Source organism: Salvia hispanica, unplaced genomic scaffold (assembly GCF_023119035.1).
Source record: "Salvia hispanica cultivar TCC Black 2014 unplaced genomic scaffold, UniMelb_Shisp_WGS_1.0 HiC_scaffold_17, whole genome shotgun sequence".
NCBI classification, from domain to species: Eukaryota; Viridiplantae; Streptophyta; class Magnoliopsida; order Lamiales; family Lamiaceae; genus Salvia; species Salvia hispanica.
In genome coordinates, this window is record NW_025951882.1 from 22,375 (window position 1) to 47,276 (window position 24,902).

At 36.5% G+C, this 24,902-nt stretch overlaps 1 protein-coding gene across 1 annotated transcript; it reads right to left on the reverse strand.

Annotated features, from left to right (window-relative positions):
• Positions 1 to 1,534: 1,534 nt before the first annotated feature.
• LOC125198638 (probable disease resistance protein At1g58602) lies at positions 1,535 to 4,332 on the reverse strand. Its single transcript, XM_048096957.1, has 2 exons — positions 3,591 to 4,332; positions 1,535 to 3,504 (listed from the first exon to the last, which is right to left on the reverse strand). Exons 1-2 carry the CDS (start codon positions 4,330 to 4,332, stop codon positions 1,778 to 1,780), a joined length of 2,469 nt encoding a protein of 822 aa, XP_047952914.1. The 3' UTR covers positions 1,535 to 1,777.
• Between the last annotated feature and the right edge of the window lie 20,570 nt (positions 4,333 to 24,902).

Genomic DNA, 24,902 nt, shown 5'->3' on the forward strand with positions numbered 1-24,902 from the left:
AGAGTGTGATATCTCTTTTTCCTTCTATGTGTGTGTATACACTGGTGAGTAAGTAAGTTGAGTGTTGGGGAAACCTCTGGTTTCTGCTCAGACAAATCTGTCTGTGTGCAAGCGGTTTCTTGTGGTTCCAGAGGATTGGGTGACTGGTGGTTGGCCGTGGCTTTGCCTTGGTTTTTCTCTGCAACGAGGTGGTTGCTGGATCTAGGGTTTCAGTGGATACAGTGGAGTAGATTGGTTATCTACTAAGGTTTCTCCATTAAGGGGCAAATCAATTGGTGACTAAGGAATTGAGGGTCGGATTTATAGACCTGTGCAGTTGTACCTGGTGCAACTTGAGCATATAAATTGTTCTTGATCTTGTTTCTCTTCTTTGGTTATTTCTTAGAGCTTCTATTGTCTATTGTTGAGGTGAACGCTTTTGATCCGTGTGTTAAGTGTTTCAGGTACAATAGAAAGAGTTGAAGATTGTAGATATAGTAGTGTAATAGCTAGATCAGTTTCTTGATTGTGTTACTTGTAATCTTGGCTTAAGTATAAACCTTACAGCATCTATCTTCAAAGGCTCTCGGCAAATCACATCGCACATGCAGAGATTATGAAGGCGGTCCATTTCCAAAAAGTTTAGATATATATCAAGAAACTGAAACTTTTTCAAGCATGAAATAAGATACTATTGGTTGAATTAAGATACTTGGGATTGAGAAACAATTACTTGAAAGAGGTGCCGCAGTAGTTGGAAAAGTAGTTAAGTTACTACTGCGGCACCTCTTTTATGTAATTGTTTCTCAATCCCAAGCATCTTAATTCACCCAATAGTATCTGATATCTTCATCCCAAAATCTTCCATGTCGAGTATTTTAAACATTTCAAAACTATCCCAATAAGACGGAGTAGCATTGTCTAGGTAGCCACCACCTCCATGGAAGACAAGAGATACAAGACTTTTGTTGTTTTGATTAGTAAACATGACACGAGATTTAGTAAAACAAAAAATGAATCTTCCATTAGTTGATAATACAAGCTACAACGTTTTGGACGGTTACACATATGCTTCTTCCCGTATTTTGTGATGCATAAAATAGGTTAACAACATTTTGTACTTGGTAATAGACTGAATAAGTATGTAACATGTAGTCCTTTTTTGTGCATATCGTCGACTTCCAACTTGGACCATTTATCTTGCTGGTCATAATTACTTATGTGTTCAACTAGACCTCCGGTATGCTTCCTCCTAGGTGGTTTGCTCGAGTATTCTTAGGGCGGAAAAGAGGCTTAATCCTTGATTACACAGATTTATTTGAAGAAGTTCATCATTGTGTCATGATTCATATACATGAAGCATAATAGGAGCAATGCTTTTATTCTGTGATTTCATTAATTTTCATGTTCGCATCACTTTCATATATTTATCGAACTTAAGTTGTATGTTTAAGGCCAAGTAATTGAAGTTAGTTGCATTGAAACACTAGAAACAAATAAATCTGTTTACTTATTTAAATCTACGCAGTTTGACTCTCTTTTGCTTTCCAGGAAAGAACCGACAAAGAAAATACATAATTGAGCTTATTATTATGTTCGACACGATACATTCAAATTAATTAGATACCAAAAATAAAGGACAAAATCATAAAGGTACCGTGGTTGATCAAGTTTGCAACAAGGTCTGGTGATGGCCCTCGGGAGCAACAGCGGTGGTGAAGAAATGACCGAGCTGGTGAGTTCAGCCACTCGTCGAGGTACACGTATCGGTCTACATTGCACCTTCTACAATTTCAAACTATGGATAGATATCCACCTCAAAAATTTCGGAGGTCAAACCTGAATTTCTGATCTTTGTTGCAATTCTTTTGGTTGTTACCATTTTAAACTTTTGCAGTTTAGACATCTTCTGAATCTCTACCGGGAGTGTCTCCAGCTTTGGACAGTTACTGATTTCTATTTCCTCAACATGCCGCATTGCTTTATCATCAACTTGTATCTTTCTAAGATTCCACAAATCTTTGATGCAAAACACTTCAAGATTTCGAAATCCATTGCGCTGGATCACCATTTCTCGACCAGTGTATGCATTTTGCAGTTTGAGTTGGGTTAGGTATCGGAGCTTCTCTAATATTGGCATGGGGTCTTCGGCAAGACAAGTATTTACCAATGTTATGTACCTAATACTCGGAGGCATATAATCTGCACTTGGTAGCTTACCTATGTTTCCATCTAGTTTTAGTTCTTGGAGGTGTGCTATAGAACAAATTCCGTCCAAACACGGCATGCTTCTAAAACGAAACCCTCTTACGTAAAACACCGTAAGGAACATATCCATAGCTAGCACTGCCAAGAGTGTGCCTAAAGCTGAGTTTTCATCAACTTCTTCAATGCCCAACTTTTGGAGACAAATCACATTAGACATGTGGAGATCATACATCGAGATGTATGCTAGGGTGTCCAGTTTCCGCAGCGCAGCAACTTTCAAGGGCTTCTGGAAAATCACATTAGACATGTGGAGATGACAAAGGCTGTCCATTTCCCATATAATGTCCGGGACCTCCACCATAAAGTTATGAGCTATGTCAAGAGCCTCAAGCTTTTTCAAGCCCCCCAACGAGTGTGGGATCTCTTGTAAGTAATTATTTCTCAATCCCAAGTAACTTAACTCAATCAATGTGCCGATTGAATCTGATAAAGTCTTCACCCCAAAATCTTCCATGTCAAGTATTTTGACTCGTTCAAAACTCTCCCAATAAGACGAGCTAGCATTGTCTAAGTAGCCACCACCTCCATGGAAGATGAGAGAAAGAAGTTGTTCACTATCTTGATTCGTGAAATAATTAAACTTCTCACGTCCACAATGGATAATACGATGACGGGCACTCTGAGAAGGTCTACTATTTCCATTGCTCCTTAAGATCTCTAAGCCCATTTCTTCCTCTGCTTTTCTGATTGATATAATGTGTAGTAGAGGATTGAGGTGACACTTTCTCTTTCTCATGTGGTAGCCTTGCCCAAAGACTTCAATAATCGACCTATGAGCTAAATCCTTTATGCCTTTTTCAAAATCTAATCCATTTGCAGCCCAAATTTGTTCCAACTTTTCCTCTCTCATTATTGCATTCTCCTTGAAAAAGGAAAGAAGCGAGAAATGTGGCTTGAATTCTTCCTCCAATTCGAAATACATTGGTTCCAATAACTTCAGTGATTCACTCAAATCAATTGAATCAAAAAGTTCTTCCCATGCCATCCCCAAAAGTCTTTGTTTTGCTTTCTGCCTTGCAACATGTTTTATAGCTATCGGCAAACCCCAACATTTTTTCAACATCTCTCTGCCCTTCTTCTCCAAATTCTTTGAGAATCTGTTCTCAACACTTGTAATTTTATCAACTGTTTTCAAAAACAATTTCCAACTCTTATCAGAATCCAAAACTTTCATCTCATAAGTATAATAATGGACATCGATTGTTCTAATCTTATAGCGACTTGTTAACAGCAACAGACACCTGGTTTCAGATAGGCCTGCATGTAACAATTATTATTACATAAAAGGAAACTTGGAAGGCTAATGCACTGTGAAATTTAGATCATTTGAGTCAAATATATACCTAGAGATGGAAGACCTCGCAAGATGGACTTCAATCCCATTTCATTCGGCATATTGTCCAAAACTATGAAATATGATATGTCTTGCAGGTGCTTGTGAAGCATCCGTTGGAGACTTCGGTTGACCATTTCTTCCAATGACGGATCTCTTTCATATCCTTCCACCATTTGCTGAATCAGTGTCATTAGTATCTCTTTCTTACTCGTGTCACTAGAAATGGATACCCAAGCATGACGCTCGAACTGGCTAGCGCAGGCCTTGTACACTTGTCTGGCCAGAGTTGTCTTCCCGATACCAATCATGCCTTTTATACACATAATCTGTGAGTCATAAGAATTTTTTAAAATCGCTTTCTTAACAAACTTCTCAACCTTTTCCTCCAACCCCACCACAACTTCTTCTTCTACTTCTTCTTCTTTTTCGACTCCAATATTTTTCTCATCAGCACCAAACTTTGTCATCCGCATCTTTGTCATCTTGATCTCCTTTTCGAGTTTCTCCAATTCGATAATCAAAATGGAAATATCATAGCTCACGTCGATGACATCTTGAGCCAACTCGACCAAGTCAGCCATTAAATATTTTAGTCTGCTCCTCTCTTCCATTTTCAAGTTTCTCATGAAATCCAACATCTCTTTAGGTATTTTAAATTTTTTCTCGATCATCCAACGCGTACAGGAATCTGTATGTATAGCATGCATACTCTCGAGATCTTGTATCATCCCTAAGACCGCAGCCTCCATAATGTTTATGCTTCTACAATAACTGCACTTAATAAGATCGTTGCAACTATACAAAATAATTAAGATAATGCTTTCGGATCTTAACATGACAAACAAAACATAGCGTTTATTATTGAATCATGCATGTTTTACCAAACAAGGTCTTCTGAAAATCTTCATGGAAGATTTATAGAAGTTGAAAATTTTACAATCATTTGATGAATTTTAAAACAATATAAATACCTTTTTGTATAATAATTTCAAAGGCTCTCCATCTTAATTAGTGATTCAAAGAGTTTGCATTTCCCACGTTACACGTATTCTTTCTGTTCCACCATAGTTGAAACATTTCTTTTTGATACAGGGTTAAAGAAGTAAAGAAAGAAGAAAGGATAAAATCTATACAATATATATAAGGGGAGTTTTGGGGGCGTTTAGGAAAATAAGAGGAATTTTAGGGGTATTTAGGGAAATGGCCAATTAAAATAGATATTAAATGAATTAAAAATATATAAAATTTGTGATTAAGTGTTAGTTGGTTATTTAATTTCCATAGTTAGTGGATTAGTGGTATAGTTAGTGGTAATGTTAAAACTCGAAACATTGTCTTCACACACTAAACTCTCTTCATAATCCCATTCCTCTTTCGTGCTGTTTCCCAACCACACGAAAATGGGGGAATCATTCCATCATAACAACCAAATCTTCGACATCTCAATCGACGTCCCCCACGGCGGCACCACCAAGCTCTACGACGACGATGGCCGCCCCAAACGAACTGGTAATGCCACAAACAAAGACCTCTCTTTTCTCACTCTCACTTTAAAAAGATTCAATATTTATATCATTTCTCACTTCCCTCATAAAAAGATTCAATTTTTATATCATTTCTCATTGGTTTTCTAACTCTTAAATATGTTTTATGCTCTATAATGATGCAGGAGTTCAAGATTGGAGGATAACAATTTATACACTTCGGCAAATATAGTTTAGAGTACTAGAGATGCTAGAGAAAGAGCAAATAATTTGGTACTTTGTAGCAGACGGGGTGGCCCTCTTTGCTACGGTCGTGCATGAACACGACTGTGTTGTTCATGTTGTTCTCTTTGCAGGTATTTATGGTGGAAGTAATTTATGTTTTGAAGTGTCGAACATAATTATGCGAATTTTTTTTTCCTTTTCTTCATGTACTATTGTGAAGTATCGAATGTATAATTTTTTCATGTAGTGCTCTATATGAATATTAGGTTGTTGGCAGCTCTTATTCATTTGTCTTTCCTGGACGTGGTATGGGTGGTAGCAGCTACACGGGAAGTAGGTGATGCGGGATTACTATTAGGGTATGCAACCGGTTTTTTCCGGCTAAATGCATGCATAACGGTTGTATATTCCATGCTATTTTTCTATATTTTTGTTGATGATTTTGATCGATTTGGTTCTAATATATATTTATACATTATTTTTATTGACATGTGTTCGTGATTGATCTTTTGTAGTATAGATTTTAAAGTGATTTAAATGATATATTTGATTTGTGTACAATTTTTAGTTTATAAACTTATTTGGTTATATGAGTTTAGAACTTGAAATAATAATATTGTTTCTCATTCGGTATATGCGTTGTTTTTTTTTTTGTTTGATTTTATATTTTTTAATAATTATTTTTTATTTTATATATTTATGATTTCGATTTCATACAATGATATTTATATGAATTTATAAAATCAATTTACAGTATAAAATAAGTTTAAATAAAAGAAAATGGGTCGTGCATCGCACATGGGTGATACTAATAGATACTTAAAAGAGTCTAAATCAGGGGAAATAATAGTGTTGATTGGAAAATAAAGGAAAATTCGCAATTATAATCAGACGACCAAAAAATGAATATGATCGATTCAACTACCATGGGATGAATAGAGTATCAAAAATTAATCCTAATTGAAAATATTTGAAATATGTACACATAAGCTAGAAACAACACTACAACAATTTCAAAACCAGAAAAATTATGTCCAATTAGCCAAAGATTATATGTGAAGTAATTTAATCCAACTTTTGGTAATAGCCATAATATGAACTTCTTAGGGGAAAATAAATATCCAACATTAGAAATCATTAATTTATCAAGCATGATCAGTCATAAAAATGCACTTTGCGTTTATCTCATTTTACTTGTAAAACTAAAGCTTCGGTTTCAATGATCCATTTATTTAAGTCTGATAAATTGAGGAATGCTCCAAATGTTTAATGAGACAAATAAGAACTAAATTAAAATAGTTTGATGATAAAACTGTAAACGAACTAATTTGCAAACACACAACAAGAAGGGGATTATATGAAATAAGAAAACAACACTGCATAATATTTCGAACCGAACAAGAAATGCATCCATCATTAGAGTATAATTAACAATTAGGCGAATTTAATTAACAATTTTATGCAAATGTTAATCATGATTGAATCGTTCAAACATTACTGAACTAAATCATCTAACAACCTCTATTTAACGAAATGATTCTGCGTTGAATCAAATTTCTGATTTCAAATTCAAACTTCTCGATTAAATAAAAAACCACATATATAATTATCAAAATAATTCTGAAACTAGAAATGGAGTAAAGAAAATACCTTTTTGTGAATCTTTCTTATCTGAGCTGGTTTCGAATTGATTTTCGATTCAATCACACTCTCTTTTCGTTTTAATTTTAGATTTGGAAGATTTTGAACTACCAATTCTAAACCCAATCTGGTCAACTTTAGCAGGTTAAGTACTCCATTTAATAAAGGGAAAGAATATAAAAATAATTTGCAAAAAAAATTAGCTGGCACAACAATAATTAATGTAAACAATGTGAAAGGGAACAATTGACAATAAAATAATGGGAAAATAGCTGGATTACACATTTTTGAAAAATTAAGCAGTCAGTTATTAATTATTTTCGCTGGTTATTAAAATTTCAAGAATCTCAAGATCATAAGTCAGTCTCCTCTGATTACATAATTACTCCTTCGCTGGGAGTGGAAAACCAATCATATTTATTTTGAGGTTACTTTGAAAGATGAAAAATATAATTAGAAAATTACTTTTCACCTTTAAAATTTATAGAATTAATAAAAAATTAACTAAAAATTATGATTTAATAATTATCACATACACTGAAATAAAACCCCTAAAACATATCTGAAGATGAGAAAGATGGCATAAGACCTTGAAAATTATATTGTAGCTACTCTACTTCCGATTACTGGACACGATAAGAGTTATTATTAGTATGACACGAAAAATTGAGTAACTATTAAGAGAGAGATAAAAAATGAATATTTTAATAGAAGGAAAAAGAGGTGGAGAAAAGTAAAAGAAAGAATTGACAAATTATATTGTATTTCTTCATGAAATGGAATTCAATAAATTATTTATACTTATTTACACTTTTGCGGTTCGACTCTCTTTTGCATTCGGAAAGAGCCGATAAAGAAAACCCAGAATGGAACATATAATTATGCTCGACTCATATACATGGAGATCAATTAGATACCAAAAATAAAGGATAAATAGGAAACAATCATAGACAAAATCTTCAAGACACTGTGGTTGATGAACTTTGCGGAGAGGTCTGTCTAGTTATGGCTCTCGGAGCGACAGCCGGTGAGTTCAGCCTTTATCTCTACCGCCGGTACACTTATCGATGGACATTGCACCTTCTACGAAGACCGTAGACCAAGTTATTTGCAAATAAACAAAGGAAAAATGATAGATGAAAAAATAAACTCAACTAACCAGATAGATATAACCTTCAAACTATGGATAGATATCCTCCTCAACAATTCTGGAGGTAAAACCTGGAATTTGATCTTTGTTGCTATGTGTTTTGTCAGCCATCTTAAACTTTTGCAGTTCATCCATCCTCCGAATTTGTTCCGGAAGTGTCTCCAGATGTGGACAGTTGTAGATTTCTAGTTTCTTGAGATTCCACATTGCATAACCATCAACTTGTATCTTTCTAAGATACCACAATTCACTGATGCAAAGCACTTCGAGGATACAAATCCACGATGTTGGATCACCATTTCTCGACCATGCATTTCGCAGTTTGATGTACGATAGGGCATCGAGGTTCTCCAATATTGGCATGGGGTCTTCATCAAGACAAGTATTTACCAATGTGTTATGCTTAATTAACCTCTGAGGTAGATTTTCTGCACTTGGTAGCCTACCTATGCACCCATAGTTTTAGTACGAAGAGTCCATCTAAAACACCAATTCCATCCAAACATGGCACAAGCTTCATAACGAAACCTCTTATGAAAAGCTCACGCAAGTTCTGAATCTTAGCTAGCGTAGCAAAGAGCATGCCTACATCCTAGTTTTCATCAACTTCTTCAATGCCCAATTTTTCCTTTTTCAAGTTCATGCATTCTCCGAAGATCAGGTCCTCATATGTCTAATCATAAATTGAGATGTATGCTAGGGTCAGATTCTGCAGCGCATCTTTCTTCAAAGGCTTCCTAAAATCACACGACATGTGGAGATCACGAAGGTTGCCCATTTGCCCTATAGTATCTGCACCTCCACCATAAAGTTCAGAGCTATATCAAGAACCTTAAGCTTTTCCAGATGCGCCAACGAGTGGGGATCTCTTGTATGTAATTGTTTCTCAATCTGGGCATCTTTAACTAAATCACCGTGCCGATCGCTTTCGACAAACTCTTCACCCCAAAATCTTCTATGTCGAGTATCTTGAGGGCTTCAAAATCCTTCCAATATGATTGGCTAGCATCGTCCAAGTAGCTGCATCGCCCCATGGAAGATAAGAGAAATAAGTTGTTTGCTATCTTCATTCGTGAAAGGATCAAACTTAGTCTCTGCCACAATGGATAACCTGATGACGGGCTTTCTGAGAGGGCCTACTGTTTCCATTGCTTCTTAAGCATCTCTAAGCCCATTTCCTTCTGCTTTTTGGATGGATATCATGTGCAGTAGAGGATTGAGGCTATATAGTCTACATATCTAAAGTGCTGCTTCGACTTCAAGAATCAACATTGAAGTACAAAACCTTCTGTAATGTATATGGAATGTAACCCGCTTGCGGCCAAAATCTGCTGTAACTTTTCTTGTTCCTTTATAATTGCATTTTCCTTAAAAAGGGACAAATGCCAGAAATATGGCCTGATATAATCTTTCAATTCATCATACACGGGTTCCAATTTCTTCAATGAATCACTCAAATCAATTGAATCAAAAAGTTGTTCCCATTCAATGCCTGAAAGCCTTTGTTTTGCTTTCTGCCTGCCACATCTATTATAGCTATTAAGTACACCCGCACATTTTTTTCAGCATCTCTACCCTTCCTTTCCAACTCCTTTGTAAATTTGTTCTCAGCACTTGTAAATTTATTAATTGTTTTCAAAAAAACAACTGCCAGTTTTATCAAAATCCAAAGCTTTCATCTCATGAGTATAAGCGACCATGTCTGGTTTATAGCGACTTGTTAACAGCAACCTCAACCTGTTTGGACGAAGGCCTGCATATACATGTGAAATTTGGATTAATTATTAGATTATTTGGTATAGTCATTTGGGTTAAATATAATTTAGAGTTCAAATTTTACCTCAGTTTCAGTTTAAAACACCCAGTTAAAAATTTCTTTCTAAAGATAAACAAAATGGACGGAGATATATACCTAGATTTGAAAGATATGGAAGACATTTCCAGATCATGTACTTGGAGAGTTCCGTTTCTTCCGACACATTTGTCCAAAACTATGAAATATGAAAATCCTTCCAGGTGCTGACGAAGCATGTTTTGGAGACTCTCTTCGTCCATTTCTTCCAATGACAGATCTCTTTTCTGCATATCCTACCGCCATTTGCTGTATCAGTTTCATAAGTATCTCTTTGTTACTCGTGTCACTTGAAAGGCATACCCAAGCACGACGCTGAATTGGCCCTTGACGGCCTTGTACAGTTGTCTGGCTAAGAGAGTTGTCTTCCCGATACTCAATCATGCCCTTTATACACAAAATCTGTAACTTGTTACTCTGGTAAAATCATTCTGTCAAGCAATGTCTTCATGGTTTCCTCCAACCCCACCACAACTTCTTCTGCGTTCCAATATTTTCCTCATCGGCTACAAAGTTTATCATCAGCATCTTTGTCTCCTTGATCCCATCTTTGACGCCCTCGAGCATGTCACTGGAATGGCTCAGGCACATGACATATTGAGCCATCTCGACCAAGTCAGCTATTAAATATTTTAGTCTGATCCTCTTTTCCATCAAGTCTCTCAAGAAATCCAACATATCTTTTTAGCACTTCAATTTTTTCCTCCAACTCCCCACTCTTGTCAGTATTTGTACATGTAGCAAGCTCACTTCAAGATCTTGTATCATCCCTAAGACCTTGGCCTCGGCCATGTTTATGCTTCTACAAATAACTGCACTTTAATAAGATCGTTGCATGTACAGAAAATAAATAGTATCTCCTTACAGTTTTAAATAAACTTTGTATTTAACTTGTTTTCCTGTTGTGTCTTGTTTCAAAACTGTGAGTGTTATTATGATTGATACGTGATTTCACCCAAAATGATACATTTCTAAAATGCAAATTGACAACATACATAATTATCTTTATGGATTTTGAAACTATAATATTACTCCATCCGTCCCAAAATTTTTGTCACATTTTCCTATTTCCATCCGTCCCACAAAATTTATCACATTTCACTTTTTATCATTTTTTAGGGATCCCACATTCCACTAACTTATTCTCACTCACATTTTATTATAAAACTAATACTTTAAAAGAGGATCCACATTCTACCAACTTTTTCAACAACTTTCTATTACATTTCTAAAACTCCGTTTCACAACCGTGACAAAATTGTGGGGAGGGAGTACCCATAACTTTTAAAAATTATCAATTATATCATAACTTTTCTCAATTGCCCCATAACAAAAGTATTCATCGTGCTACCATCTGAATTTATTGACGAATGCGTCGAATATTAAAAATATCGACATAATTGACTAGCTAGATGTAGTAAATGACGTTGTGTGAAAAAGTGAATGGTTTTTTCGCATGATTTTTTTCGTTTACCAAAAGCATGCATAATTTCCCCCAAATCGACTATAGGACATTGAGAAAAATCAAAATTATGATATAGTTGATCATTTTATAAAGTTGTGGGATAGATTTTGTTTTTTTTTTTTGTTCTACTTCCAGAACTCAATAAATATTATTTTCTAGATGAGATAAATATGGATCCATCTGTTCGATGAAATGCTCCAACACTCCAAAAAACTGGTTTGCCGAGCACAAGTGCTCGGAAATATAAGGCAAAATGCTTGAAAATCGTGATATACGAGACTTTCCTAGCACGAGAGTCCGGTATTCGCTCGTGGGAATTTTTGATATGAGCACCTTAGAGTGCTCGCCATCCAGCAATGGCATCCGGAATCGATAACCGGGGTCGGATCTGGACAAGACAAAAAATATAGTAATATTTAAATAATTATAATTTAATAAAAATATTAAAATTTATAATTCCCCATCCCATAAAATATATCCCTTCTATTTTTGGTTACTTCTTTCTCTTTTCTCTAATAAAAGGGGGCCCCATTCTTCAATAACAATACTATAATTATTTTTTTGGCTCTACTTTACCAATTCGCATTAATTACCGAGCACGAGTAAGTGCTTTGGTATTTGTTATACATGGTTTATAATTGGTGCGAGTTGATACGAATGCGTTCGATACCAAGACCAATTTTTTCAATGAAACTAATCATTCTCACAAAAACCTGAACCAAATAATTTGTTTATAATCATTATCAACCGTGGGCTACCACGAGTGGGGTTTCACGGTGCTACTGCACGCCATTTCGGGAAAGATGGTTTTTTTAATTGTAATACATTTTCTATGTTTAATTACCTTCATTATTCTTCTATACTTGTAAGTATTATAATCATATTTGTTTTTAAACTATGTCACCAATTTTCGAACACAAGTATACGTGTTTGGTAATTTCCGACCGATGTGTAGGTACTCGGTATTTTCCGAGCACATGAAAAGTGCTTGCTCGATGCCGAGCAAAGTATACGTGTTCGTAATATCCGAACACAATTAACATTGCTCCCGGTGTGCCGAGCAAAAAAAATATAATAGTTAGGTTTGTGAGCAAAGTAAATATGTCGTAGTTTTCCGAGCAAAGGTTAATGTCTTTGGTAATTTCTGAGCACAAATATGGTGCTTGGAAATTGTTGGTCGGCAAACGTTTTTTTTGCAGTGCAAATGTTTAATAAGATTTCTCTATGGTGCATTGCTCAAAAGAAGATGAAGGGTTTTTCAGGCTTTTTTTTCCAACAAATTCAAATACTTTGATGATAAAAAAAAACCGTAAAAAAGGGAAATTTGCAATTAAGATAAAGCTTGCTAATGTTATCATGATTGAATTGTTCAAAAATTACGAACTTTAAAATTTTTTTGCAACTCTCTATTTAACGAAATGAATCGGCAATTAATCAAATTTCTGAAATTTAAAAAATATCAAAACATATATAATTATCTAAATAATTTAAAACCCATTGAAATCAAAAAATAAGAAAATACCTTTTTATGTGAATCTTTCTTTTTCTTGGGTTACCAATTTATTTCAAAATTTAATCAACCTCTCTTTTCGATTTATTTCAGGAATTTGGGGGATTTTTTTAACTTCAAATTCATAAACCCCAAACTTTGGGCAACTTTTGCAAGTTAAGAAAATTTTGAGTAAATGGAGAATAATAATTATAATAATTTTTCAAAAAAAAAATAGGGACGCTTTCACAATAATATATTAAAAAAAAGGGATTGAATCGTTTATATAATAACCCGATCTTATAAATTGAATCAAAAAATTTTTGAAAAAAAAGGGGCTCAAATTCAAACCGGGTTTAAAAAAAAAAACAACATATATAATTATATGATGAACTTTGAAAATATTCAAAGAAGAAAAAAAAAAATACCTTTTTTTAAAAAAACTTTCTTCTTATCTTTGTTTGATTTTCCGATTTCGGATTTTTAAATGATTTTGAAATATAAGTGCTCCTAGTGATTCAATTAGGTTTTGGGGAGAATATAAAACTAATAATTGTTGATAAAATTTATGAAGACATCAATACCAGACAAAATTTATGAAGACAAATTAAACTAGTGTTTTTAATTGGGCCCAAGTGGATAATAAAAAAAATAATTATTGTTGATAAAATTTATGAAGACATTAATCCAGACAAAATACAATCCCCAAAAGGGGGAAAAAAATTAGCTTTTGAAAAAAATTGTGTTAATACTACTTAATATTTTTAAATTTTTTTGTTTCACATGCTACTTTTTAATTTTTTTTTTAATTATAATTATTCTGCTAGATTAGGTGTGGCAGAGCAATCATCGTAACAACTTTACTCTAATCTCATCTTATCTTTATAAAAAAAAGTAAATAGAATAATAAAGCATCTATAGTTGGTAAAGAGATTCAATTAGAAGGTTAATTAAAACAGGAATCAGAAAATATTTTTTTTACTTTTTTTTTAACTAACCTACTTGGATACAATAAATTAAATTGTAATTAGATATCACAATTATTTTTTTTAAAACAAAAAGGTATTCTAAACTTTCAAAGTATACTTCATATGATATGGGTTTGCAAAGGATAAATCATTTTTTTAAAATTGGGCCTTGCTAACTCCTTGTTATATAGTTAAAAGAAATCGATTAATTTTTTATATTTGGAGCCCATAGGGAAATGTAGGATTGGAAAGCCCATATCCGATCCCTTTAAATTTTTTTTTTTTGGCACAAATATTGAAGTAATTAAATAATTCACCAAAAATCAAAATCAGATCAATTCACTGGTTACACTAAAAAACGTTTAATTACCGGGGGTTTTGAAAAACAAAATATCCATCAATTTACCCAGGGATTACCGGGGGATTTCCGTTGGTAACTTTCTCCCCTTTTTTTTCCAACATCTTTGCCCGGACTTTGTGGTTTATTTTCCCAAAAGACATTTCGTGGGTAAACTATTATTTTAATAATCATTAATTTGGGAATTTTTAGGGGGAAACACCCGTGGGAAAAATTTAAAAAATGCTATATTCCTTTTTTAACCCATTAATTTATGAATTTAATTTCCGGGGGGCCATTATCCGTGGGAAATTAAAAAGCACTATTCGCTTTTTTCTTTTTAAACCCTAAATTTTTTTCACCGTTTTGGCCGTTCTCTTCATCGGCTCCATGAAATCAAAAATTGCCGGTTTCCCCCCCAATCTGCGAAGATTGATATCTCCAAACTGGGAAAATTGCTTTTAAAACTTGTGCATTTTAACACGGGGAAAGAGAGAAGAAGAGAGAGAGGTTTGCGTTTTTCCCCCCGATTCGGGGATTTCTCTCTTCTTTTCCCGGTTTTCTTTAGGAATTTTCCACATTTTTTCCCTTTGTGCATTTTTTTCCCATCTCTCCAAATCGTAATTTTTTTTCCATGAGTGTTGGTGTGCTTTTTCTCATTCTCTATATTCAACTCGTATTCAATTTTAGTTTGATGGGTTTGATTTTTAGTTCGAATTTGGATTTTGGGTTAAACTATGAACTACTAGTACATTTAAATTTGAAGGTTGTGGTGTTCACAAACATTTCTCGTTAAGGGAGAATGCCCTTTTTTTATTGCGTTAGTTTATGAAAAACTCTCAAACTAGTAGAATCCATCAAATTTTTGGAAATTATTTCCCTTATGTGACCTCATCCCTATATCTCTCGTTTGATTTTTGATTTGTGGATAGCGGAGAAACTTCTCGGGGGGAAGTAAAAGAGCCCTATTTTATGACCTTCATGTTCAGTGATCTCCGTATGTAGCATTGCTTTGGCCGGGACTTAAAAATTGTGGTGTTTGCATTCATTTTTTATTGAGAGTTATTAATTTAAGAGAAAAACACCCTATAAGTTATACTCATTGTTCAAAAAGGGGCTTCTTTACCCTTTTTCTGTCCAAATAAATTCGGAAGGCGCCAAAAGGGGAAAGGACATCGGGTAATGATGGTTATGGAAAATAGCCCCAAAATGCATTAGTACGGTCATTAGATTTTAAAAATGGAATATACATATTTCAAAGAAAAACATTTGTTAATTGAATTCATTTCAAAAGACAAATGTAGTATTCCAAAAAATATCATGTAGAAATATGGGGTTTTAAAAGACCACCATTCCCTGTAAACTAAATAAACTTGATAGCCGAGTTGGTCTTTTCTAGTTTCATGCTTTGATAAATAAACTCTTTTTGTACTATTGATTTTTGTTGCTGCTAATTTTTAAACTATAATTATGTTGGGGGAAAATATTCTTGTTTTTGCATGCTTTTATTTGAACTCTTTGTTTGGGAAGAATGAATGAGGAGAAAATCCCGAAATTTTTGATCAAATATAGATGGTTCTTCTATGATTTTTTTTGGTTTTGGTGTTATAAGTTACATGTAAAATAAATGGACGGGTGAAAAAACGGATGTAGTACCATTTTTTTTTGTGCTTTTTCCCCTTTTCCCTTATGCTCATGGGCAATGGACCGGGCTTGAGCAAGGCTTAATTCGATGGGGATGGGCCCTACTTATGCAACTTCCCGGTGAGGTTTTTATTGCAAAATCCCGATTTTTATTACTTTCCCACCCCGATTGTTAACTAATATTTGAATGACATTCCTTTTCCCCTTGAAAGATAGATTTATGATACTATGAAGTACAATATAATTCAAAAAATTAAAGTAAAAATCATCGGAATTTTTTTTTTGCTTTTTTTTTATTTCTAGTTGCATTTGTCTTTAGACATGTAATTTATAACACCATTATATATAAATAAGGTAGAATAGCCATGCCACTAATGCGTTTCCATTTCTTCTCATCACAACAAAGCGGGGGAAATTCCATTTCTTGAATTTTGTTTAAAAGCGAGTGGAATAACCAAGGAAAAAGAAAGGAAGAGCGGGACCTTTGAGAGAGAAAAGGAAAGTGAGAGGATGAGCATCCCTTCCGTTTTCTTTTTATGTGTACTCCTCTCATTAGATTTTGGGATTTTACCTCTAATTTCCAATCCTTTTCTTCTTTTTTCCCAATGGTGGGGAAAGTTTGGCATTGATGATTTTGTTACGGTTTACCCCCGGGTTTGCTGATTTTGGGAATCTTATTGATAAACCCAAGGACCCGATAAATCCTACTTAGTATTTATTTGATCCCTTGTGCAAAACTGGTTCCCTCCCTGTTTTTTGGACAAGGTATGATTTTTTTATTGCTTATTGGATGAATGAAGGATCCAATCATTTTTTGCAAATCCGTTTTTTGTATTTTATCATCGGTTTTTTGCTTTCTTTGCTGAAAGGATTCTATTTAAAAGGGAAACCCCCATACCGGGTAAAAATTCTTCATTTCTATCTTCTTTTCACAGTTGATTAAGTATTTTCATTCATCTTTCGGTTTTTATAGGAAAAAAAAATGTATTCAGCAAGATAGCAAGGGTGATCCTAGTTCATTCCATCTCATTCCTAACATTACGGTTTTACAGGGGCTTTTGGGTGCCCCTACACCCCCACGCACTACACACAAAAGGGCGGGGAGTTACATAAAAAAGGGCTGCTGATATAGATGTAAGTTGTGAATAGAATTGATATTTGCATAAGTAGTACATAATTAATTTTTTTTCCCATTTATATTGTTTTAAAAATTTAAATTTGGGTTTGGGCTTTTTTTGGAAAGAGAAACATGATAGGTCATGGGGTTGAGATATTGGAAGATTGACGTTGTTTTTTGTGAGAAATCAAAAAATTAAAAAGTCAATTTGCCATTGGACTTGGGGAAAACATGAAAAAATTGATTTATTGACAAAGTCACGGTATGTGAGAGAGTAAAGAGGGATGAGGTCTTGAATCTGCCTTCAAACTTTTAGGAAATTTACGGGTTTATGAATTGCAAATTTAAAAAAATATTTCAAAAAGTGTCATTAAGATTGATTTTTGGCATCCCAAAGTTAACAAATTTTGACTTTTTGAAATCCCCAAAAATCAAATGAAAAAGGTTTAGTACACAACCGAGTGCTCCATCGAATAGTAATTTTCTTATGTAATATTTTATTAACAGTTGGTAAGCTTCAGGGTTGACCCAATTCACTGTCAAATACATATATAAGGTGGATAGAAATCCCCCCAATTATAGAGGACCAGATGTTTGAATATTTGGAAAACTTTCCCCAATCACCCAACGTGTTGTTTACTCTTGCAATTTGAGTAAATGTTTGAGTAACCAAAACTTTTAGCTAGAAGGACCAATTTTCGCTTCCTCTTGGGGGGTGCAAGCTCATTTATTTTTCTGGAACTTCAATGAAAATATGTCCTATATTTTTCAATATTACATGGCAGCATGTGTTTCTACCTGCTAGCATATGTTTACTTTTTCCCCTTTGGACTTCGTTTTTTTACTTTTTGACTCGTTCCCCCATACCCCTTGGGGGGGGAGTTAAAATATAAAAGTCACAGTGTGTGTGAGAGTGTGAGAGGGGTGAGAGAGGGATGGAGGTCTGAATATAAAAGTCACATATAAAAGTCACAGGAAATGATGGCTGAAAGGGGTAGAAATCTTGGGGAAAGACCGGGGTTTGGAGATGGAAGAGATGATGAGGGGTTTTTTATGCCCAAAGCTCCCCCAAACAATCAAGTCACACTCATGTTGTTGATGACGATGATGATACTGGCTAGAATTGATGATGATGATGCTGCTGCTAATAGTTATTAGAATTGATGTCTCACAAACTAACTTCTAAACTTGATACTCGTGCTTCTTTTTGATTAGTACAATATTGGTTATGTTTGGTGAAGAATTCTAAAGTTTATATATTGTGATTCTTATTTTGTTGGTCATTATTTGTTTGATATAGATTTAATTATATAGCTAGAAACATGAAAATTGAAATGGTGTTGTATAAAATTTATGCATTATTACCAACGGTAAATTTTCCCGGTGGTAATATTTTCTAAACCATAATCATCGGGTTTCCAACGGACAAACGTCGTTGGAAATTCCCCACACCATAACCCAAAATTTACCAAGGGATTTGCCGTTGGGAATTTTTCAACGACAAAAAATCCCTGGTAAAAAAAATTTGGACGTGCCTTTTCCTCACGTCCGGGGTCCCCCTTTAATCCCTTAGTATCACAGTTTTCCAACGGATAATTTAATTTTACCCCCAGTTTTTTCCGTTGGTAATTAGAGCTTTTTTTTAATTTATTAATATTTTGATGAGGAGAGAAAAAGGGGGGATTTGATTAAATATAAAAAGTGGATATTTAAATGTAACAAATTTATAAAAAAAGGGAAAAGTGGGCTTTTTAATGAGATGGAAAAATAATAGAAAATGGAGGGGGGGGATAACTTTTGACATGAAATTTAAAAAAATTTTTATTTTCCTACTTTTTTGCAACTATCCCATGATAAAAATCAAATTGTCCCATGATGTGAACTTGGAAAAGTTTGTATGCTATTTATTTAGCAAAAAAATCACATCGATTATTTCAAATAAATCGACGTTGTTTTAATCAACACTTAAAATAGAATAATGCCATTATCTCCAAAATATGGTAGTTTTAGTAATCACATCATATTTAATTTTATCATATAGTATTGATATTGATTTTAATCATCGAGCAATGATTGAAAATTTTAAAATTAGTGCAGTACTATAATTTTATTTCAAACTTAAAATTATGAAATTAACTACAAATATCCCTAAATTGATTGGTGTACTGTGACCCTGACAATATTTAAATAGGATGTTGACATGGTCACGTGATTCTAAGAGCATTCACAATAGGAGGATACTTTTTCCTGGACATTTCTTTTTATCCATAGCCACTTTTTATTTGTCCACGACCAAAAAAAAAAGTTTTCGGGAAAAAGTGGAATTTTTTTTTTAGCCACATTTCACCTTATTTTTTTTCTTTGTATATTTTAATTTAATTAGAATTAAAATTATGGGGCTAAAAAAAATTTGAAAAGGAATAATAATAAAATTAAAAAAGCCCATGAGACCAAATATTCGTTGTATTAATGGATCGGAAAAATACAAAAACATTTTTAAAAAAAAAAAATATAAAAAAAAAAAACCAACCCCACCATCCCGGTGGCCCGGCCGGGAAACCCCCGCCTCTTTTGGTAAACCCCCTCCCCCCCCCCGCCTTGGGCCCCTTTTCCCCGGCCCCCGGTATTTTGTTCGTCATCCCAGGTCCCCGATCCACACATGAGTCCTAGTATTCGGCCGGTAGCCCGTGTCGGGGATTTGTAAAACGGGGAAATTCTCCTTTGGTAGTTTCATCAACTCACATTAGGTTCTGTTAATTTCTGGGGACCGGGGCCCGGTTTTAGCTCGGAAAGGGGGCCCGGGGGCCACAGCGTCGGATGAAGGGCGGCCCAAAGGCGAAGGAACTCCGGGGATTCCCCAGCGCTCCCCGGATCCGGGCCTTTTTCCCCGGGCTTCGTGTGTTTTATCCAAAAGGGGCTCCTCGTTTGGGCGTGTTGGGGCGATTGATTGTGAACGGCTAATTCTTTAATTCCGGCTGTTTTCGTCTAGTGCGCCGCCCCTTGAGCTTCGGGCTCCTCCCCCACGGTGGGCCCTTTAATTTCATGCAATTCTCAAAACTTTCCCCTCCTTTTGGGGGAACTTAGGCTTCCATTCGCGTTGTTTGGCCCAAGGCCCGGCCCTTTACGTCGGCCAAGTTGCGGCCCCCTCTCGGCATTGATAAGGTTTTCCGTAGATGCCCGCGAACAATTTTGGGGGGTGTCGGGAAACCTCCCAAACTTTTTGGATCTTTTTCGCGTCACGCGGTTGGCCTGGCGGCTTGAAGTCTTTTAGGTCAACAAAAAAAGCGCTTCCAAAACCCTCTCGGTCGATCGGTGCCCCGCCCCGGTTCGATGGAAAAAGGCATCCCATGCCCCCGCCACGGCCCTCGACTCCTCTTTGGTGTAGTGCACGGGCCCGGGTCACTTCCCCCTTGGGCCCCGCTCCCCGGCTGCGGGTTTTCCATCCTCCCACGCCCCGGGGCGCCGCCTCTCCCCCCACCCCTTTCCCGCCCCCTCCCCCCACCCCTGGGGCCGCCTCTCCCCGGGGCCCCCCCTTGCCGCCGCCCCCCTCCCCCCCCCCCGTCGCCCCCTCCCCCTCCCCTCCCCCCGCCGTCGCCCGGAACTCTCGTCGGCGGGGGTTAAAAAGGCCCGGGGCTCTCGGCCCCCTCATCCTCCCAAGGGTTTATCGAAATCGGACAAGGAAGGGGTGTTTTGGAAAAAAAAGTGAAAGGGGTATCCCCGGGCGCGGATGGTTTTTCGAGTCCGATGGGTCGATAATCCCAGAATCCGAAACGACCCAAAATTTCCCCGTGCGGGGCCCACCCCCATTTGGGTTTGTTGCCACGGCGAGGGTGTCGGGGACCCCTTTTTGGGGAATGGAGGGGATTGGGACTTGATCCGGGGGGTGGGACTCGATACCCACAAGCCGAGATGGCTGGGAAGAAGGATAGGATCCGTATCCCGATTCTTCGCCGGTGAATCTTCGTCTCTCCCGTGCATTTTGTAATTCTATAGAGTGAAATTGGATGGGGAGTGAAAATGAAATGGGTGTGGAGTGAATACGGGTGGGATATTTATAAAAATAGGCAAAAAACAATATTAAAATTCGAAATTAAAAAAATATATAAATAAATAAAAACGCACTCGCGGCGGTTTCGCCGTGCAATAGATAGTCGAGCGCCGCCGCTTTCTCTCATACGGCTCGTCCTCGGCGCTTTCGGGCGAAAGCCCTTCCGCCCCAAAATCGTCGCCTCGGGCGGACGCGTCCGCCATAATAGCCGCCGCGATTCTGGCCGCTGATCGGGCGGCCGCCGCGCCGCCCCTATAGACATGCCCAAGCCACAATGACAAAAATACTCTTTCACTAGCCACAAAAATTTATTCAGCCCAATAGTGAATTTGTCCACGGCTACAAATCACATTATTTTATTAGTTATTGATATATTTTAATTGGATTGGAATAAAATTACTTGAAAAAAATTAATAGAATGGAATGTAATGAAAAAAATGATTTGGGAATATATATTATAGATGAATTTTTTTAAAATAAAATAAAATAAATTATTCACAAAATTGAGTCGGGTCCGCCACGGCTTTCTTCGGCGTGCAATAGGTGTCGCGGCGGTCGCCCTCATCCATGCCCCGACCGCCCCATCCTCGCCGAGAGCTCGCTCATGGACGTCCATACCACCCCGCCCGGCCGCCCTTGTCCACCCCAATAGGGAGCCGCTGCTCACCTATTGTGGACACTCTAACGTAAAGTATTCAAGTTGTTTTTAATCACCGTAGTGTGTGGGCAATGATCTTTTACTGTGACAACAAGTTTGTGCTAAATATGCACAAACAACAATCTAAAAGAAAAGGAAAAAGAGATAATAAAAAAGGGATATTGGCACCTAATAACATGTAATTTTCAAAAGTTGGATTTTTCCACGAATTTTGAAATTGGCAAATAATATCACGAATTTTACCCGAGTTTGTTATTTTCCACCAATGAAAAATTTTTGGCAAATAATTATCATTTTTATCGTAATTTCTCGACAAAGAACTTCAAGAGTTTCAAGATCTTCAATCTTTGAGAATAGTTTCTGAAGCACACCCTCCAAATTTTCTCTTCAATCTATTAATATAGCTTAAATTTTTTCATTGGAGGAAATAACAAACTCGACGTAAAGTTCGTTCGTGATATTATTTGCCAATTTCAAAGTTCATGGGAAAAACCCAAAACTTTTTGAAATTCAAATATTATTAGGTGCCAATATCCAAAAAAATAGTACCTTATACATACTAGGTGGAGCATATTTACCGTGAACTGAATTCCGTTGTAGATTTCTTGGCGAAACAAGCGCATTAGGTCTCTCATTCGAATACAACTATGCTTTTATGCTCTCCCACACTTCAACAGGTTTGCCACGTCTTGATAGTATTTCCTACCCATACTTGCTAAAAAAGGGCAACAACCCCTGTGGTGACCTCCCAATACAAAAGATAATGGTGTGAAGATGCTCGAGTTGGATTTTCACCTTTGCGTCAAGAGTGGAGCTGGGGAAGGAGAGGTGATGGTTAATGATAGCGAAGGGCTTTAAAGAGTTTTACCATTTGATTGTTGATATGCAACCCGAAATAAGGATTGTTAGTTTAAAAAGGGAATGTTATAAGATTTTACTTGCAGATTGTTTATTGACCGGCAATCTGTCTATCCTCATCATATATGAATTTGTTTAAAATTGATTAAGTTTATTAAAAAAAAGTAAAAATGTTAGCCTAGTGTGAATCATACTTTTATATATAGCAATTATTTGAATGACATCTATCCAAATAAAAAATATGAGATATTTAAAAGAATAGATAATATATTGAATGAACTTCATTTTTCTTTAATTTATAATCTTTATTTTCTCAACAGCTATTGATTTCCTTACTCCAAGTTATTTCAATAAAAAAATCAACTAATAAAATGCAGCTTTTTCCAAATTTTTATTATCGACTGCTACGTAGAGTCGCTCACATCGTAGTTGTAGAAACATTATCAATCAATGTATTATATATGTCTATTGAAAATATTTACCGTTATCGATTGTGGTTGTTATTAAAAAGGGCCCTTCTTCCTTAAAAGGCACCACAAGGGGAGATGGTTACCCACTCTTATATATTGATTAGATAGACTAGGTAGCCTATTTATATGCTTGCAACTCTTGTTCATTTTTCAATGTGCGATATTGTGTACCCTTACACACGTTCCATCTCGTCAAAAGTATCCATCAACAAGCAAAAGGGTATCGAAAATTGCTAAACTGCCCAAGATGGCGTCCCACACGAAAACGTACGGACTCGAGGATGCAAGTTTTAGGAAGCTCATTGTGCCTAAGGAGCGGCATGCGCGGGAGCTGGACGTCCATCTCCACCTCCTGCGGGTCGGGAAGGCACGAGGCCGTTGTGGTAATGTTGGTACGTGGAGAAGCACCGAGTCTAGAGGACCACGTTAGGGATGGCGAGCGAGGCTCTCCGCCACGTCGACACCCACGGGATTAATGGATTGTTGATGAGGCACGAGACGGGACGGCCCGCTTTGGCCTCTTTGAGTATCGTACGGGAGTTTTACCCTCCTGATTGCCTCGATTTGGGCAAGGTAGGCGCGAGTTGTCGCGGCCGGGACGTTGAAGTCCCGGCTTCGCTCGAAGAACTCGGACGGATGGCGCTGCGGCCACGGGGTGGGGCAGCAGTGTTGTCGGTGATGTTGTTGGCCTGCGGATCTTGGCGCCGGCGGCTTCGGGTGTGTAGAAGATGACGAGGGTGCCCAAGGCGCGGGCGGTGGCCGAGGCGGAGGAGGGGTTTGATGTGGCCTTGTCCCAGGAAGGAGACAATGAATGCATGGATGTTTTCCCTGTTTCTGCCATATCTCTATTGTCGTTCTTATTCTTGTTATCAATTTAGTAAGTATTTGTTTGATTTAAAATGGGGAGAGAATAGGGGAATCATTATCAATAAAGTTAAAAGGGTCCATGCATCATGTCAAGGGATGTCGTGTTAACGTTAGGTAAATTGAGGGACGAAACTCGTGGAGTCTAATGCAATGGAGGGTGTCGATGACTCGCCTTCAAGTATGTAGTTTAACAAAGTTATACTCCGACAACATGTGGTGTTCGATTTCCTAGATAAAATAGTACTATCAATATGGTCTAGGATTGAGTTGTGAGATTATTTTAGTTGCGGGGGTTGGCTATGACTAATTATCTCATAATTATTTCTAGGATTGAATTGTAGAATTCAATTCATGAACCAAACACACTACATATACAATCCGGGATACAATTTTGCTAACCGAACGCCCCTAAGGGGCTTCTTGGTATGATGAAATGGAATGAAGATGAGAATAAAATGACAGCTCCATTCCATTCTTGTGCTTGGTAAGTGCATTGATAGAGTTTTCATCCTTCGAATTTAATCACTTTTCGCACTTATTAGTTGAATATTTTCATGAGAAGATGCTATTTTGGTAGAGAATTGAGCTTATGGTTTGGAGGCACTGTAGAAAGGAATTTGTGTTGAGTGATGCAAAAAGGAGGCAACATGTGCAAGAATTGGAAAAAATCGAACAATGCAAATTGCCAAGTCGTTGGTCTGGCTAGTTTGGACCGACGAGAAAATGATTAAAGCCACTTTCATACACTTATCAAGGACAACTCTCACTTGCTACACAGCCCATATCAGCCCTTGGAGAGTAAAAAAGAAGGGGAATATCTTTTATTGAATATATGTATTAAAAAGACTTAGTCACCAACAACCCAGACACTTTATCACTTTAGCTTTAGTTTAGTTTAGCTATTTCTCTCTCTAGGAAACTTTTCTCTCTTCCTTAAGAAGAGAGATTTCAACTTCAAGGCTGCCAAGATCATTGTTCACCATTGGTTGAAGTAGTAGTAATTTAGTAGTAGTGTTTGTTTTCTCTAGTTGCTTGTTCTTAACTTT

Bases quoted from the DNA above. Each gene is read 5' to 3' on its own strand.
- LOC125198638 (XM_048096957.1), bottom strand. From the start codon at position 4,332: ATGGAGGCTGCGGTCTTAGGGATGATACAAGATCTCGAGAGTATGCAT. The intron at 3,505-3,590 runs GTATATATTTGA...TGTTACATGCAG, and splicing joins GCGAGGTCTTCCATCTCTAG to GCCTATCTGAAACCAGGTGT.